The following is a 19,248-nucleotide window of genomic DNA, read 5'->3' on the forward strand; positions in this document are numbered from 1 at the left end:
GGATGATTCCCAGATCCATATTTCCAGCTATCCAACTTTTTCTCAAATTCTGTACCATATTTCTGATTGCTTCCTAGATATTATAATTAATTACTGTGGTTGTTGGACTTCTCACCTTCTTGAGTTCTCATTGTTGGGCTTTTATTTACATTATTCTACCAGGAAGGATACCTTCCATTCCTCCCTCTTGAGAGTTCTGCCTATTGAAATCCTTTCTTCCTTCAGATTCCATCCGAGGTTCTACTTCCTCCATGAATTCTTCCTAATTCCTCATCTATCACTCTTCCACCTACTCCCAAATCTCTTAAGAGTATTTTGCTTGAAACTTTCCTCTGTACTTAAACTATTTACATTATAATTTTCTTGTACTTGTCATTCATTTTTATTAGATTATAAACTACTTAAGATTAAGGATAATATTTTACTTAACATTTATACCTCTAGGATCTAGAACAGTTCCCTATATATGAATTATTAATAAATGTTTGACTTAATTTGATATTTCTATGGGCACATATGCAAGATGCAAAGAAAAAATAGGAGTTTTACTGTTTTAAAATGGCTCACAGATTAAGTTACATCAATTTGATAGAGACAATAACTTGAATAGGAGGGAAAATGTACAGCAGAAAGAAATAGGTCTTATGCCTTAAATGACTTATAGACCAAATTAATTTTTAAGATTAGGAAAAGGAGAGAAACAACCTGACAGCTACTGTTAGACAATTCTAAGAACTGCAAGGTATATATTAAGAAATAAAGGAGAGGCTGAAGCTTAGGGGCTGAAGGTTATATAGGTATGATTTTAAAAGAAACTAGCTGCTGAACTCAAATTTTGACTGCAAAAATAAAAAGGTTATAGACAAACAGAGATCAGAATATCCACAAGAGCTGATTTTAGCCCTTACTGAAAGAGGAACATGAAAGGTAATAAATTCTTTAGTTCCAGACAAGGAATCTGTTGATTTATTCAATAGCCAGATAAATGATCTAGCTTTAATTACATATATGAGGAAAGCATTAGCATTCTTGGGTGGTTCTAGATAATAGGCAAAGCAAGGAGGCTAGCCTAAGCCTTCAAACAGTAATAGCTCACATGTGATGCTTTGTAGTTCATAAAACATTTTGCATATATTATTGAATTTGATCCTTTCAATAACCCTATTAGGTGAGTGATATGATAATCTTCATTTTATAGATGAGGGAACTCTGGCCCAAAGGGGTTAAGTCATTTGTGCAAGACCTCATAGCTAGTATGTCAGGTGAGAGCCAAAAACAGGTCCAGTATTCTTTTCACTACAACAAGCTTCAAAACTGAATCCACTGGACCTTGAACTTTAAAGCAAACTGACTTATCTTGATGACAAGATGACTTTATTCTGGCAGAACAGGCATAGGTTCTCTCTCTGTTTTTTGTACAAAGACTTTGCATGATCTACTCCACCAGTGATTAATCCTAAAAAGGCCTTGGGCAGCATCCCAGATATCAATCAATGGCTTCTGTGTATTCTTGGTCCAGAGAGCCCAGCTCAGCTCTTCAGCAAGGCTTTGGTCATTTGACTGAAGTAATTTAATAAATCTCCTTTGCTGGCAGCTAAGCTCATGCTACTGGTGATTGGGCAGCCATTCTCTCCAGGATATAATAAATATACAAAGGAAGCAAAAGGGAATGATTAACATTCTGGCAAACTTGGAAAAAAAATTACCTATCTAAGATTAAATGTATAGATGCGCCACTTAAAGACAGAAGTAAATCAGGCAGAGAAATAAGAAAGTAAATAAAAAAATAAAATGGAAAACCTGGACAAGTTTGATCTTCCCATTGTACTCCAAGGCTAGGATTAGGAATTGATGTTTTTCATTAGCTTTTAGGAAAGTTATTTGATGTAAACAATGATCATCATCTTTCCAGTCTTTCCCTTCAATTAACATTTTCATTTCCTGTCCACTTCCAAAATCCCAGAGTTTAAGTGTGCCTGTATAAGGGGAGAGAAAAAAAGAGTGATTATAGCTAGCAATAGAACAAAGCATTTTTCTACTAAGCTGTGGACCCTCTGTGAGTATTAGTCTATATACCAAGAGAAAAAGAGGTTCAAACATTGGGCTTATTCCTTATAACAATAAATGAAATTAACTCTAGAAAAAAATTAAACAGTTTCTCTCCCTTTCTCTCTCTCTCTCTCTCTCTCTCTCTCTCTCTCTCTCTCTCTCTCTCTCTCTCTCTCTCTCTCTTTCAATTATGGTATCTTTTTTCATCACTTCCCTTTTCTTTCTCCTGTGCAAACACATAAGTGGCTTTTTGTTTTAACTCATCCAGGCTCAAAAGTTCCCAATCAGGGTAATTATCTGTAAAGAACTTCTTTACCTGGGGAACAGAATTCCTAACAAATATTCTTTTTACATGGTCCAGTGTGGTATCATCTAATATATTCATAAATAAATGCATCTTGGCTGCCTCAATTATTCTATCAAGAAATGTTGCTGGGGTCTCTTGTGCTGTCTCAAATTTAGACCATGCGTTTGGATACCGTGAATTTTTCTCCATGATTTTTATTAATGACTTTCTCGCCTGTTTTAACATTCGGTATATTGGAACTGAATTGAGGTCCAGTTCTTCCCAGGCTACTGGTCCAGTTCTTCCCAGGCTACATGGCCTTCTGTGTTCCTGGTCTCCTCAACAAACTTGGTCCTATCATGATGTGACAAGATCTCACCCAACACATACCAGCAATCTTAAAAGTCTGGGTCTTGAGCTTTTATAAATGCCTTAAAGATCCTAACAAACTTCCCAGAATCATCATGGAAATTTGGAATCTTTCTCTTTAAATTTTCCACATCTTCAGACCTAAACCTTGTATGTTGCTTCACATGGAAAATGCCATCATCACGTACAATAGGAAGGTCGCAAAGGGGAAAAAGAGTAATGGGTTTTTCACCCTTGCTTTGTGCCTGCTGTTCCAACTCAGCCTTAGATGTAACACTTTTGGAAGAATTTCCTATGTGTTAAAATACAGCCACATTGCCAGTATTAGGAGGACCAAGAGGTTGACCAGAAACACCGCCACTCTGCATGTACAATTCCAAAGTATTCAGTTTGATTTGCAAAAACCGTAACATTCATTTAGTTTCAGAATCCCTAAAACATCAGGTCACTATGATCTTAAAACAATACATAATATGGAAGAACACATCCACCTTAACTTATACACAAAATAACCAGTAAGGATCAGGATTGGCATGCATGATAACAAATCCAAGATATTAATAGTTAAAATAGGTTGTGCTATTTCAACATCCATCATCCCCCTACAATACCTGGGTATTTTGAACCACAGGTATGGGATAGCCAAAACTGCTTGCCACAATGTCAAGAGGACATAATCAATCCAATCTTCAAATATCATTGTTCCCATCATTGCCCAAACTGACCAGCCATATAAAAATCAGTGTTATTATTATAAATTACTGACTAATAACAACTAATAAAACAATCACAAGTACAATTACAATTAAGTACAAACAACAGAGAACAAAACACCAAAAAAATGGTATAAATCCCTTTTTCTGGGGCTACTCCAGGTCTAATAGTATTTTGCCTTCCCACAGAGATTTTATGAATGACCTGGGGTGGGGGCTGAGCAGCTCACCACTGGTTAAGAACTTTCAGCTCACACCCAATGGCTGAGCCCCCTCAAGGAATGTTCAAATACCCCTTATTTCCTGTGTGGCTCTAGCAGCCCAAGAGAACACTTCCTGTCTGTCTCTCTGTTACCCAGCCATCTGGGTGTGACAAACTGTAAAGATGAGGCACCAGGGATGTTAAAATATAACCTAAATGGTTTGTGGGTACACACTGGGTTGAAGGAGAGGCAGGACCAACCGGGACAGGGAGACCAGGGTTCACTGTATTAACTGACACAGGAATGGCAGTTGGCCCAACAGTCACCCAGCTCATCCTAGGCCAGGGTCTATGGAACCAGCAGGCAAGGTAAAAGTTTATACATTTTAATTGAGAGTAACTAAATAAAGGATGGGACAGGGGATTCTACACTTGAAAACTTAAGGGGCAAACCACAGAGGGCAGGGAAGGACTTAACTACACTATTCTAATTGAACTAAGTCAGGCAGGATCCAAAGGAGCAGTACTGAAGTCACAGGGAAGGCTCCCTCAAACCTGGTTCTAGCCAGATTTGGTCAGCACAGCTAAAGGGCCTGAGGGTGGCTTAGAGGGTCTCACGGTAATCCAAGGATGATCACAGGATGCCAAGAGCCAACTCCACCAGGTGATCCAAGGTACACAGGTAGGGAGAGTGAGCTTGAGACGCTGTCCGCCAGATCCCAAACCACTTCCCCACTTGGTGCAGCTCTGCAGGTCTTGTCCACTTGCTGAAAGCCTTCACCTCTCAGGATCCCAGGGAATCTGGATGCAGTTTTTCCCTAACTCTGAGATCTCTCAGGGTTAGCAACAGTTATGTCCAAACACTAATGGAGTCTCTCCCAGAGCACAAGCTCACTTTCTGCTCCTTCATTCCATCTTGGAATCCTCCAGCCCTTCCTGCTGGGTCCAACACTAATGCTAAATAAATTGCTAAATAAACCCTCACAACAGTAGTCTGGAAATTACCTCACAGTTCTCTGTCAAATTGCAGCACATGGTGCAACTCCCTTGCCCAGCATCAACAGCAAACCTCCCCATTAAATAAGAACACTTTTTCCTGGGCCCACTTTATATCCAACCCCAAAGAAAGTACAGGCATGACTTTCTGGCATATAGGTTACTTCTTCTCATGGCACAACTGTGCCTAATATTGTACTGTTGTCTCTGTCCCCTATTCCACTATTTTTAACCTAGGTGAAAGGATTTTTTTTCTCGACTTCAACTGTTGCCTTGTCTTATTTTCCTAACCACCTCACCCAAGCAAAAAAGAAAAAGACCCTCTTTTATCTTTTTTTTGTTTTAAACTCTTAACTTCTGTCTTAGAATCAAACTGTGTCCTAGTTCCAAGGCAGAAGAGTGGTAAAGGCTAGGCAATGGGGGTCATAGGTGACATCCCCAGAATTATATAGTTAGGAAGTGTCTGAGGTCAAATTTGAACCTAGGACCTCCTATCTCTAGGCTTGGCTCTCTATCCATTGAGCCACTCTGATATTCCCAGCTCCCTTTTATCATGTACACTTTGACTAAAAACTCACACACATATTTTATGACACCCAGCCTACTTATTTTTTAACTTCACCTCTAAATTTGTAATGAGATATTCTTCTCTTTTTAAAGGATTTTCTGAAAGTGGAAAACAGGTAGGGAAATTTGGGAAGACAGTTCTACACACAGACTTAATGAAGCTCCAAAAATAATTCTGGAGTATCTTCCAAATGTGGAATTTAGTTTAGTGTATTCTGGCCAGAACATTAACCTTACTTAATTATTTTAGATTGTGTGGAAGGAAGGAGGCTATTCAGAAGTGATAGAAATAAGGTCCTGTTTTCCTTTTCTTTTCCATCCTTAGACTATGAGCTTGTGAGCTGAGGGTTATAAAGGAGTATTTTTATATTATCAGCATCTGCCAATGGATGCCTGGAGACCCTAAAGCTTCTCTTCTAGTTCATGATACCAGTAAGAGTCTTTCTCTTCCCCTTTCCCACTACATCTTCTAAAAAGCTCCTTTCTTTCTTCTATCTATACTAATACCCCATTGTTGTCTATGATGAAGAGTCCATCCTTACCATTTCCTCCTTTTTTTTCTAATTTTAAAACTCCGAGCTCCTATTCTTGAGCTAGTCCACTAGTCCACTTCCATGATACAGTGATCATACTGTTACCTACCATCAGTCTAAACAAACCACAGTGATATGGCCAGAAGTTTCCATCATCTGAAGTCCTTTGACACCCAGGAAACTTGGGACATCAGTTTCAAGTTCAGTGGAAGAGAGAGAGCAGGAAGATGAGTGCTACAATGGATTTAATACTATCCAGGGAAAGGTTCAAGATGGCAAAGCAATGTAAAGATATAATATCCCTTCCCATTTATCTTAGGCTTATTTTTTCAGGGCCTTTTCACTATTCTATTGCTTTCCTTCTGCAGCCTTAAAGTACTTTTTAATATGTAAAATGCCACCCTAATGTCAGGCATTATTATAATTATAACAGAGTCAAAGGATCTATAATAATTGGCTCTGACATTCACTGATAATATGACTTGAAGTAAGTCATTCAAACTCTCTGATCTCATTTTCCTCATCTGGAAAATGGGGGTTGGGAGGAACAGACTACCTAATCTCTATAATTCCTTCTGGCACTAAATCTATGATTCTATGCTCCTAGATGTGAGACACTGCTCCAGTATTTCCTCATATTGGTTTGACTTTCTCAAAGTTCAGGCCTTTACTAATTGCTTTCTTTTCTCTCTTTTTCTTTCCTCCTGTTACTGAAGACTATAGTGGCTGTTTCTTCACATAAAAGGAAAGACGTCAACTACTTAATGGACTAGATCTAGGTAACCTAGACACTATTAGGAACCAATTTTAAAAAATCCTTACCTTCTGACTTAGAATCAATACTGTGTATTGGTTCCAAGGCAGAAGAGCAATAAGGGTTAGTCAATGGGGGTTAAGTGACTTAACTGTGGTCACATAGCTAGGAAGTGTCTGAAGCCAGATTTGAACCCAGGATCTCCTGCTTCTGAGCCTGGCTCTCAATTCACTGAATCACCTAGGTGCCTCTCTAGGAACCATTTTTAATAAAAATGGTAAATAGCTATGATGAGGACAGTGACTTAATCCTATATCCCCATGTACTGTGTGGTAGGGGATTATTTGGTAGCTAGGTGGTACAGTGGATAGTGTCCAGGTCCTGGAGTCAGGAAGACTCACTTTCCTGAGTTCAAATCTGACCTCAGACATTTGCTAGCTGTGTGATCCTGAGAAAGTAACTTAACACTGCCACTGTTTTCCTGATCTATAAAATGAGTTGGAGAAGGAAATGGCAAGCCATTCCAGTATCTTTTTAAGAAATATCTCAAATGGAGTTATGAAGAATCAAACGCAATTAAAAACAACTAAACAACAAACAGGAGTGGGGCACAGCAAGGCAGTAGGCATTTCTATCAGTCCACATCAATACCTGTATATATAATAATTTCTAAGCCTGGGGGATGTTGACTTAGTAATGTTAATGTCATCAAAGTGACACTGAATTCAGCATCACACTTTTCTACTCAAACCTGTTATTTCCTCCAACACACCAACACTCCTCAAACTAATGAATTCATTATTCCTACTGAATGCAGATCCCCTAGGCGGGGTTATGCCTTAAAAGAGAAATCTTACCATTGTATGCCCCTGTGGCAAAAACAAATCCACTGTAGTCAACAGCAGCAGTTGTTACTTCAATATTGCTCCCATGGGGATCAAAAATCTGATATATTTGGTGTCCTGTGTCTACTTCCCATACCTAATAGAGAAGAGAAGGCAAATGATCATTTTGTCCTTTTGTTCATATGAGAAATATTTGATAATATTTAGCTGTTGCTAGCTATTATACACACCTGCTACTCCATTGGTATTATTTCCATGAAAAAGGAACATTATTGAAGATGCTGTATGGTCTAGTTATCAGTCTAGTAGCCTTTGACTATATAGAAGCAACAAGTATAGATAGCTATGTCTAAGTAGTGATGCTGTCAGTCATAAAGTAGCTGCTGATTTGGGTAGGAAGGAACACTATTTAGGCACTATGGATCTAAACCAAGGTGAGCAACAGGGCAAAAGATGAATTAGAATTAGGTCAAACTGGAAGAATGGAACTAGACATGTACAATGATGAGAAAGCATTCTTGAGTAGCCCTAGAAATGAATAAAGACTCTTAGATCTTGAAGGAACTTCCAAATGAAACAGGTAATTTAGTTCAAAACTTTCATTTTATAAGTAGAAATACCAGACAGGTCAAATGACCTACCCAGTGTCACAGAACTAGACCACAGTGGAGATAGAACTAGAACTTGGAATTCCAGCGTCCCAGGCCCACCTTCTTTCTAGGATATGATGCATGTAATAGCATGAAATCTAGAAAAATAAAAGTTAGGAAGAAAGATTGACAGTGTTAATTGAAATTTGGGAAATGCCATTTAAAAGTATATATATATTTTCTATGGACACGTGGGAACTATCAAACTACATTTCCCGTGGTCCAACGGGTTTCCGTTTCCAGTTCTTTGGGTGTGAGGATGCCTGCATCACCACGCAGAGGACAGTTTAAATGAGAGGAAATCCGAAAGTAAGCCCTCTTTAGCTACCTGAGCACGCAAAGGTACGAAAGGTAAAATGGCTAAGGCAGGAGTTTGAATACTTACAGGCACATGGTCTAATGATTTTATCCCTATCAGCGTGGCTTTAATTAAAATACTAATTTCTAGATTTATATCAGTCTTTATCATTTTTAATCGTAACATTGATGGCAACCTTACGAAGTTTGGATTAAGAATTCTCAATTTTCCAGATAGCCTTTCAGAAACGATAGCCATGCCTGTTTTTTGGCCGTCTTGCTCAGCTTTTTTGGGCAATTTTTTAAAAAAGGAAAGTGGCCTTGCTTGCCATGCTTTTGCTAAAAGCAACAGCACGTTTTTGCCTCAGGTGGGACTCAGCCAGCCAGTCCAGCCCAAACCACCTTGGGAGGTCAGGCCAGCCGATTCTGGCTTCAGGCTTTAAAACCAAAACGTCGGAGCCCAGCCAGTTTGCCTCCACAGCCGCTTCTGACTCCTGACCTGGACTTCATCCCTGGTGGGCCCGCCAGTACAGACCACTGCTTCAGGTTCCTGCCAGTGTCCCAGTGCCTGTGATCTCCGCACCTTTTCCTGACTCACTGGAGCAGATTCGCTGGTGCTGCTAGTCCTGTTCTGAGCCCAGAACCCCGAGCCCCAACAGTGATGACCCCCGGCTGCTGCTTTTGCTGAGACCAAAGACTGATTATAAAAATAACCCCTTAAACTCAGCAGAACTCAATTAGAAGAACCTTAAATTGAACCAGGGGTAGACTTTTAAACCTCGGAACTGAATGAGTTTTATTTCTGTTTTAAAGACTTTGTATCTTAATGCATTTTGCTAATTAGTTTTGTAAATTAATCTTGCTTATTTCATTGATTTTCCTGTTGCACTGAATCATTTTAAGTTAATGAAGTTTGTGGCTGCTAGATTAACTCTGTTTATGATTTTATTATAACTCCCAAATAATGAGAAAAATCTATTAGAACTGGTAAGAGGTTTTGACCAGCTTGTTACTCTGATATGCACATTATATTTCCTACACATTTTTAATGTTGTAACTTGCCTTATGTATACTGGATTTATAGAGCACATGTCTTTTAAAATTTATTCCGTCTTGGTAATTGTATAAAACCTTGGAAGTTTCCATGCTTTGAGAATTACCTTGTAATAATACAAGAGGTCTTTTTAACTTTTACTTTAAATCCTTAAAAATTGTTGTCTTAAAGAATAAAGCTTTTATATATTTTACTATAAGAGACATTATTGCCTTAAATGGGTAGAAGCATTTCCTACCCAGGATTTTTTTTAAAACAGGAAGCCAAGGAGCTCCTGTATATTCTTATCTGAGGATAATTTAGAACAAAAGGTTCTTTTTTTTTAATATCAGATTTTGCTATGGAAGCAATAACAGAGTTTGTTGAGGAACTCTTAGCCAAGATTTAAAAGTTGTAACAAGTATATGATTTTTAAACATCATTGTTTCTTGTTTTAAAATGTGCTATTGGAAATTATGGTACTCTATTTGAATGTGCATTGTGAATCTGCTATTTGTAAGATCCATTTACACTCACAGAATGAAAACCTCATTTTTAGGTAACATAACCCTTCTAGTTCTAAGCTATATATATATATATATTTGATTTTTTAAAACATTTTTTTTATGAGAGCACTTGATTTTTCCTTTTTCTCATCTTGTACTGGAAGTACATATATAATCATTTATCCTTTTTCTGATTCTACAGCGATATAAGCTTAATGCAAATACATGAGCCTATAGGACTGTGATTTAAATGCCTCTCTGATTCCAGAAGGGAACATAAAGCCATTAATTAGTGCTAAAGAAAGCACATGGTCAGAGACTTGACTGACTAAAATCTGCATGGATTGCAGGAGTTCTATGCCAATACTTTAGGGCTTGGAAATTGGAGTTTGAATCCTGGAGTCTCAGTCTTTTCCAAAACTTTAGAGGATGTGGGTCCCCTCGACTTAAATTCCTAAGCCAGCACCTAAGTTTGGTTATTTATTTGGCTCACTTCCCTGAAAGGTTGATAGCAGATCAGATCAGAGAGAGACATTTCCCTTGAGTCCTGGCCCTGAATGTGTAATTGCAAACTGCTGAATTCACTTTAATTAGGCCTTGATTCAAGGGTCTAAGTTTATTTTCCCTACATTTTTTACACATTTTACATTTCATTCACAAGTTAATTTTTTCTTTTTCTTGAATTTTATTCTTTTTATTTTTTTGCCAATTGATTTCATACAACCTCCGGGACTCAGCCACTCATCCTTAGCTGACCTGAGGTACCCTTTTTAAGGAAAAAAGGTGTGTTTAGAATTTCCCTCAGGGAGATGGGATGTGTGTTAAGTTTTTTAAAAATTCGATAATGTAAAAATATATGTATATTTAACTCTTTTTGGAGTAATTTCAGGGGGAAATGTATAATTCTCAGAAGAAAATGTATGTTTTATAATCTATAATGTAAAGTTTAAATTCTTTTGAGAAAAATTTCAGGATAAGGACCTTGCCATCTCCCCAGAATCCAGACTACGAACCTGTTTGGTGAAGACGCCATAAGATGCCTGAAAAGCCTTCACAGTACCATGAAGACCAAATTTGAACTTTGGGGTGCAGTTGATTGAACTATGGGGAGTGGAAATTGAGTTGTATATATTGTTTTAATTGTACACTAATATACCAATAGGGGACTGCCCCCAGATTGGTTTTTTTGTCAATGTGGTTAGTTTTATCCATTTGTTTATCCATTTCTTTTGTTTCCCAAATTCCTAAAATTTTAGAAATTGTCTATGTTTACAGGTCCAGCGAAGAAAAAAGACCAACTTTTTTTTTGCTGGACCTCAGGGGGAAATGTTAATTGAAATTTGGGAAATGCCATTTAAAAGTATATATATATTTTCTATGGACACGTGGGAACTATCAAACTACATTTCCCGTGGTCCAACGGGTTTCCGTTTCCAGTTCTTTGGGCGTGGGGACGCCTGCGTCTCCACGCAGAGGACAGTTTAAATGAGAAGAAATCTGAAAGTAAGCCCTCTTTAGCTACCTGAGCACGCAAAGGTACGAAAGGTAAAATGGCTAAGGCAGGAGTTTGAATACTTACAGGCGCGTGGTCTAATGATTTTATCCCTATCAGCATGGTTTTAATTAAAATACTAATTTATATAATTATATCAATCTTTATCATTTTTAATTGTAACAACAGTGTCTCCAAGGAAGAAGCAATTCTGATTTTAGATGACAGTCTTCTGTAGGGTGGTTTTATCACTAAAGTAGAAAAGATTTCTTCATGAGTTGCCAAGGTTCAGTGGAGGTTGGGGGGCAGGAAAGGAAAGTTTTTAGACCCAATAATTTATTTAGTGTTAATTATTTATCAAGTTGTTTTCTGACCTCTATGTACTTATGTTTCCTAAATTGGCTTACTAACCCAAGAAAGGACTGAAAGCATTGTGTAAATATGAAACTTAGTTCTGAATTGCTTTCTTTGAGTTGAATATTTCAGTTGTAGCATAAGCCAATATAGTATGGTGGAAATTCAATGCAGTCCAATTTTTTAAAGTACCTATGTGCTGGGCTCTGTGATAGGGATTCAAAAACAATGAAAACAGATCCTGACCTAAAAGAGTTCATATTTTATTAAGCAGAAGCAAAATAGATAGCAATACAAAACATACACACAAGTACATGTATTTGTGGGTGAGAAGCACAAATAACAGCTAAGGAAAATAGAAATGTTTCTTGTAGGATGTAGACTTTGAGCTAGATACTGAAAGAAGCCTAAGGGTTCTAAGAGACAGAAATGAAGAGAGAGAGAGAGAGCATTTCGGGAATGGAGGACAGCCTGTGTAAGAGCCAAGAGATCAAAGATGAAAAACCTTGTACAAGATATGTCAACGAGGACAGTTTTTGCTGGAAGACAGAGATTGGGAGGAGGAGTAATGAGTAATGAGCCTAGAAAGGCAGCTTATGAAGGGCTTTAAATGCCAAATAGGGGAGTTTGTCTTTACCTTAGAGGCAATATAGCGCCACTAAAACTTCTCTAGTAGGGGGTTATAAAGTTAAATTTACACTTTAGAAATATGTTCGACAGCAGTATGGAGATGGATTGTGAAAGGAAGAGACTTGGAAGAGAATGATCAGTTAGGAGGTTATTGTAACAGTTCAAGTAAGAGGTGATAAGTAGGAATTAGGATGGTAGTCTTATAAATAACAAGAATAGGACAGATGTGAGAGATCTTAGGAAGGTAGGCTCCATAACTGGACTATGAGAAGGAAGCTGTGGGAGAGGATGAATGAAAGAATGAAACATATTAAATATTTTTATTGTTAATGTTTCATTCATTCATACTATTGTTCAGTAGTTTCAGTCCTGTCTGACTCTTCATGACTCCATTTGGAATTTTCTTGGCAAAGATACTTGGGTGGTTTGCTATTTCCTTCTCCAGCTCATTTTAAAGATGAAGAAACTGAAGCAAACAGGATTAAATGACTTACCCAGGATCACATAGCTAATAAGTGCCTGAGTCCATATTTGAACTTAGGAAGATGAGTCTTCTTGACGCCAGGCCTAGGACTCTATCCACTGTACCACCTAGTACCAGGAATACAAATAGAAATATAATCTGTCAAGTGAGAAAAAAGTGAACTCTGAAGGAGCCCACATTCAAATAGACAATAAATATGGAAGGTTTTAGGAGTAAGTTAGGTGGAAAAATCCTTAGAGTACAGTGGCAAAGCAGATGTTAATGCCTTTTATTTAATGTCATTTCCACTGATAAAATGATATCTGTTTCTAATGTTGAATCAATTGACAGTGACAAGGTTTGGAGAAAAACTTTCTTTTCCAGATCATCTTCAGTAGTTGAGCCTTTAGCGCCTAGAGGAGGATTTGCCAGTGGTATTCTCAAAAAGTTTAGAGAGAATAGAGGATGTCTCCAGTATTGCAAACTTAAGTTTCTGAATGAATAGTGGTACCTTCAAAAGAAGTAGAGAAGTGAGGAGGAGGGTGGACTACAGGGTAAAAAAATCTATTTTGAACATGTTGAATTTTAGATGCCTATAGGTCATATAGGTAAAAATGTCCAGAAGGCAGTTGGTGATTCAGAACTAGAGTTCAGAAGAGAGATAGGGGCTCCTTTATCCCAAATATTTGGCGTGTGGTCTGTATAAGATGTCAGTTGAGCCCATGGAAGTTGATGAGATCACTGAGAGAAGAGAATGGGGTCCAGGATAGGGTTCTGGGGCATATCCAATGGTTAGGAGTCAGGACATGGGTGATGATCCTGCAAAGGAGAATGAGAAGGATCAGCAAACAAATGAATGGAGAACCAGGAGAGAGAAGTCTTATAATAAAACTCAGGGAAGAGAGAGTTTTCAGGAGGAAGGAGTGGTCAACAGTGTCAAATGTTGCAGAAAGGTCAAGAATGAAGGGTTTTCAGTTATAACAAAACATGAAGATATTGAAGATGTATTCAAAAGCTGACTCTAATGAGAAAAGTGTTCATGGACCAGACTTATGGATATATTTCTAATATTTCACACGATTGATTTCTGAATCCTTAAATTGAATGGGGCTTAAATTTTGTGGAATTTAAAAATCAAACCTTTACTACTATCTGCAGTCTGAAAGCTAGCAGGCAATTCTAAAGGTCCTTTGTAATGTCAGAGACTGACCTTGCATTTGTACAATCTGGTGTCAGTGTGCTGGAAAGAAGGTTTCACATGAGTTTTTTCCCTGGGCAGCTGGTGGTACTATTGTGTTGCCATCCTTTCCTTTTGGTTGTCAGTACTATGTTATAACTTCTGATTTGCTGCCTGTTTGATTGACATCTCACAACTCCCATGGCTATAATCCTCAATAAAATCAATTCAGCTCACTCATTCCCTCTCTCTGACCTGCTGAGGAGGAGCTGACAGGCTGACATGATGCTGAAGATCACTGTGCCTCTTGGTGTGTTTCTTATACCTATGTCCTTCCTCCCTTAATCTTTAACCCTTCCACCCATATTTTCCCAGCTCTTGGCTTCCCTTCTAAGTGCTTAGACCCAAGCAAAAAGATCATGAAGTGGCTGGACCACTTCAAAGAACAACATCTAAAAATGTGCTTTTGGATTTAGCAATAAAGAGATCATCAATGACCTTGACTAAGAGTCAGGATACTTGGCATTGGCAAACTGAGGATGTTGGACATGACCTCAAAAATATCTTTTTGTTTGTTTGTTTGTTTGTTAAACATATACCTTGAAGTTTAATTTAGAAGAGAGGTGGGAAGTTGTCTAGATGTACAATTTTATGATTATTTGGAGTTTCTAATAAGTATATTCCCTCTACCTAGACATATTGGCAATTATTTGGCTAAAGACAAACTTTTGGTAAAAAACTAAGAACATTAGTATTCATAAACTCTTGAATTTGGTGACTATACTTGTAAGGAATAAGAAAAAAAATTCTTGGGCAAAAGACAATGAGTCAATATCCCACAGGAATTTGGCGATAGATTTGTCAGAGCAAGGATCCAGCTGGATTTGTCAGAGTAGGTGGGGATGGATGAAGTAGAAAAAGCCAGGATGAGCTGAGAAGAAAGCCTTGTTCCACCTCTCCATTTTCTGTGTAAGGACTTTAGTACATTGTATTATATTAACTTGCAGACAATATCTGACCTGTATCTTTTCTGGGTATTCTGTAGAGCCTACAGGCTTCATCCAGAAACAATTATTGAGTGTATAGATACATAGGATATAAAACTTAATTCCTACCCTTATGCAGGTACTTCTCAAGTTAATTTGAACACAACCAGGTTTTACAGAGACCTGAGGCATTTCGTGTATCTCTGGTATATGCAAAATGAGATTCCTAATTAATGGAGAGGATGCTTGCATGAGGGGCAGAGTTGGTGAGAGAGATTTGGGGAACAAACATATTCTTTGAGATAGACATAGTTCCAAAATTTCTTTGGCACCAACTCTGATGAAGAAAGAAAAACACTTGGAAGGATTTGAACCTACGTGTGTGGGTTGGGGGTGAGAGATGGTAGGGAATGGCTCCTCATTATTCCTTGATTCCATCTTCTCTCCCTAGAAACTTCAAAAGTATCTTTTGATCCTCATATTTTATTCTCTGTTAAGTTTGCTAGAAACTGATTGAGACAATCTTTAAGTTTATAAACTGGACTAATAGGCTAACCCTGGACCCAAGCTGACTCTGACAAGGTATTACAGCCTTTAGGGACTCAGAGTATTTCACCCTGACAACATAATCATTGTGAAGCATCTGCTAGATCTAAGAATGGAAGAGATTCTAGAGGTAATCATAATTTCTTTGCAATGGGAGTTGAGAAAACAGCTAACATTCAAGTGGTAATATTCAATATATTTGGCAAAAACAAAACTAGGACCTCATTTCCCTGCGGAAAATGATGCCAAGAAACAAGGAACATTTCACTTTAGAGAAGATACAGGAATCTTTTTTTTTTAAAGGAAAAGGATGAAGAGAGAACCAAGGAATTTCATAAGGGACCAGACCCAGCAGCTTTGAAGTCCAAGGTTCCTAAGGTTAGAGAAACAAACTGCAGCAGAGGAATGGAATGACTTCTGAGCTGGAAAATAGGAGGTAAGGCAGAAGCAGAGCTGGGGAGACTTCTGTTTCCATCTAGTGGCAGGAAGGGAGTTGAAACTCAGGACGAATTGGTGGCCGATGGCTTGAGGCTGCCAAGGCGCTGCTCTTTCTCCAGTTTATTGGTGGAAACTCGGATTGGGGAAGCTTCTTTCTCATATTAGGCTAGGGAAAAAGAGAGTGGGAATGCACTCATTTGTGGAATGGTTGCTGAGTTTTCTAATTAAAATTTTTTTTTTCTTTTTTTCCCCAATCAAATGCTGTTGCTGGTTCTATACTGTTGTTTAAGTTTCTGTTAGATTAATAATAACTGAGTACCTAGTTTGAGATTAATTTTAGAGCTTCCTAGAAACCTCTAAAGTTAATCTCAAACTAGGTATATATATTATATATATATGTATATACATACATACATATACATATATATATATATATATATATATAAAATTTCATACTGAGTAGCTTTATGAGGAAGTATCCCTTCCCTCACCACCATCCTAACAGGAACTCAAAGTTGAAAAGGGCTAACTAAGTACTAAGTCCCGGTTTGCCCATAGAGGACATCTTGACTCCTTATTTTGAAAAACAAAACAAAACAACTATTTTATACTGAATTACACATATTTGTAAGATCTTGGGCAGTCAGAGAAGAAGGAAATAAGAAATAAAACTTTGAATTTCTTGTAAATAAAAGTAATATCCATGTACATTTGAATTATCACAAATGATAATTAATGGGATCAAATTTTCTTATATTCTGAAAATAATTTTCTTTTAGCTATCCAAGTTTCTAAGATCAAGTAGTATTTATTTTTAATCTTAGCCTTATTTAGATTTAAACATTGGAATTCACAAGCAATTAACCATGAGATATTAGAAAAAAGTCCTGGACTGATCCAAAAGATTGCTTGAAATCTGTCATAATTCCTTATCAGCAAATTGGAGGTAATGATTCCTGGACTACCTACCTCATTAGGTGATAATGAGGGATGTGTTTTGTAAACTAAAAAATGTTATATGTATATACCTTATTATTTATAACTAAGCAGAAATAATACACATTTCAAAGAAAATTGGAAATTACCCATTTTTCCTCTATATGCTAGTTATATTTCTTCAGGTATGGCCGAATTGTATTTGGACTCATCTATAAATCTAATTTCTTGAATTTTATTACACTAATTGTTATTAAAAGCAGATTTGGGGGCAAAACAAGATTATTAGTTTTGTCAAAATGCATTTCCTTTTATGAATTCATTTCCTGATTGAAGCCAACATTCAAATTCTTTAGCAAAATCTTTTTTTTTTTAATTTTAGGATAATGGATTTGGTATTAGGATTTGAGTTTTGTTTGAAGTGAAATTATTCAATCCTGAAACTGATAATTGTATAATTATATATGTAGAACAGGAAAAGACCTTAAATGCCATCTAGTTTATCCTCTTTATTTTATAGATGAGGAAACCGAAGTGTAGAGAAACCAAGAGCTCAACTAAGATTATGCAAATAGTAAATAGCAAAGACTGGATTTGAACACAGATTCTTTGAGTGCAAATCCAGGCCTCTTTCCCCTGTGCTTTTGCATGTAAATGTAATCAGCAAAGTTTCAGGACAATTCCTCTTTAATTTAATATTCAAATCTAGAGCCAGTAGGGACCTCTGAGACCACTAGAAAGGTTAAATGAAAAACAGTAAGCATCAGAAGAAGGATTTGAACCCAGATCCTTTGACTCTAAAATTAGTGCTCTTTCCACTATCCTACATGGCCTCTCCAAAAGACTTGCATATGGATTCTACTCAGACCTCTGCCAGTTTTGTGACTCAGAGTCACAAAGTCCTTTTTTTTCAAATATTGTCTCTCATCTTGTGTGACCAAGGGCAAGTCACACCCTCTCTGTCTCAGTTTCCATATCTCCAAAATGAAGACAATCAACTATGTTACATGTTTCAGTTGTTGTGAGGCTCTGAGATGATTTATGTTGTGAGGCTCCAGGTAGATGTTGTATATAAATTGCTCTGCAAATACCATCTCCTATCACTTTCCTAGGTTTGCAACTGATGATTCTTTTGGACAAGTCACTTAACTTTTCTGTAAAATGAAGGATTTCGTCTAGATGGTCCCCTATGATCTCCTCTGGCTCATGAATGCTACGATCCTAGGCTGAGTTTCTTAGAAAGTTGGTGCTCTCAAAGTGCAGTTTTGTTATTTGTGGTTATTTCAAAAGGTTTCATAATGCTTTGCATCTGCATTTTCCTATTTTCTTTGCAATTTATGCCTCTTAAGGGCAAAGACTGATTTATTTTTGTCATATAACCCAGGACCTAATTCAGTGCCCTACATATAATGGGCATTAATTTTTATTTATTTATTTTTGTTGTTGTATTTGTTTTTGTCTGGGTCTTTATCTCTCACCTAGTTTGGAGGAAGTATTATTAGCCAATCATAGACTTGATCTCAGTGATGACTAACACATAAGCTTTGGCTTGCTCCATTTCTAATTAGGGCCAATTTGTTCCTCCATATTGGTATCAGACTCAGTGCAGACAACTGACTGGCTCTAGCTACTACAGTTTATTACTCCAGGGTTCAAGCAATGTAGTGGCTCCCCAACATGAGAGATTATAGATGTAAGCCATTATGCCTGGCTATAGTTGATAATAATAAATGTGAAATTGAATTAAAACACCAATAACTCATCATATTCAAAGAGGCATAAAGGAAAGAGGAATGGAGAGTGAGTCAAGCCAAAGGCTCATCTTCTACAAAAGAGGAATGGAGAAGAAGGGAAGGGGGAGAGACACAATACAGGTAATGACTACAAATTTGAATTCTTCATTCTGTTTCATTAATGTGTCAGAGATAAGTGCTAGTAAAGATGGACGTAATCCCTACCTTTGCTATTTACATCCTGGCCTTAGGAGTAATAATTTGGTTCCTTTGAAAGGAAATATTAATAAGGTAGTCTTTTATGATAACACATCCCTCTCTAAGGAAGTTGAAGCATTTTTCAGGTATCTCAAATGATCCTTATATATTCTGATGAAGTTTTTAAATGTATTATCCTTTCCCTAATTTGTTTCAAATAGAATTATCACTCATTAATAAAACTGGAGAGAATTCCTACTAATTCACAGTTTTTAGAGTACTTATGGAACTTTTAGGAACTTCAGAGATCATTGTTTTGGAGTTTATATTACTTAATTTGCAATGTGGTTCATTCATGGTACAGTAGGAAAAGGTCTAGATTTTGAATCAGAGGGCCTGGGACAAAAGCCAGCTTTGCCACTTATACGACCTATCTGACTTTGGGCAAGTCGACCCCAATGGGCTTCAATTTCTTCATTTGTTAAATGAAATAGT

General features: G+C 37.3%; 1 protein-coding gene across 1 annotated transcript in view; it reads right to left on the reverse strand.

Moving 5' to 3' along the window:
* The window catches only part of WDR64 (WD repeat domain 64), a 214,702-nt gene that overhangs the window by 59,483 nt on the left and 135,971 nt on the right, over positions 1 to 19,248 (reverse strand). Inside the window, exons 13-14 of the mRNA XM_044674508.1 lie at positions 7,327 to 7,450; positions 1,801 to 1,976 (exon numbers count right to left, since the gene is read on the reverse strand). Coding sequence (XP_044530443.1) covers positions 1,801 to 1,976; positions 7,327 to 7,450 — 300 coding nt within the window. The remainder of the gene's footprint in view (positions 1 to 1,800; positions 1,977 to 7,326; positions 7,451 to 19,248) is intronic.

This window comes from Gracilinanus agilis, chromosome 4, assembly GCF_016433145.1.
Source record: "Gracilinanus agilis isolate LMUSP501 chromosome 4, AgileGrace, whole genome shotgun sequence".
Taxonomy (NCBI): domain Eukaryota; kingdom Metazoa; phylum Chordata; class Mammalia; order Didelphimorphia; family Didelphidae; genus Gracilinanus; species Gracilinanus agilis.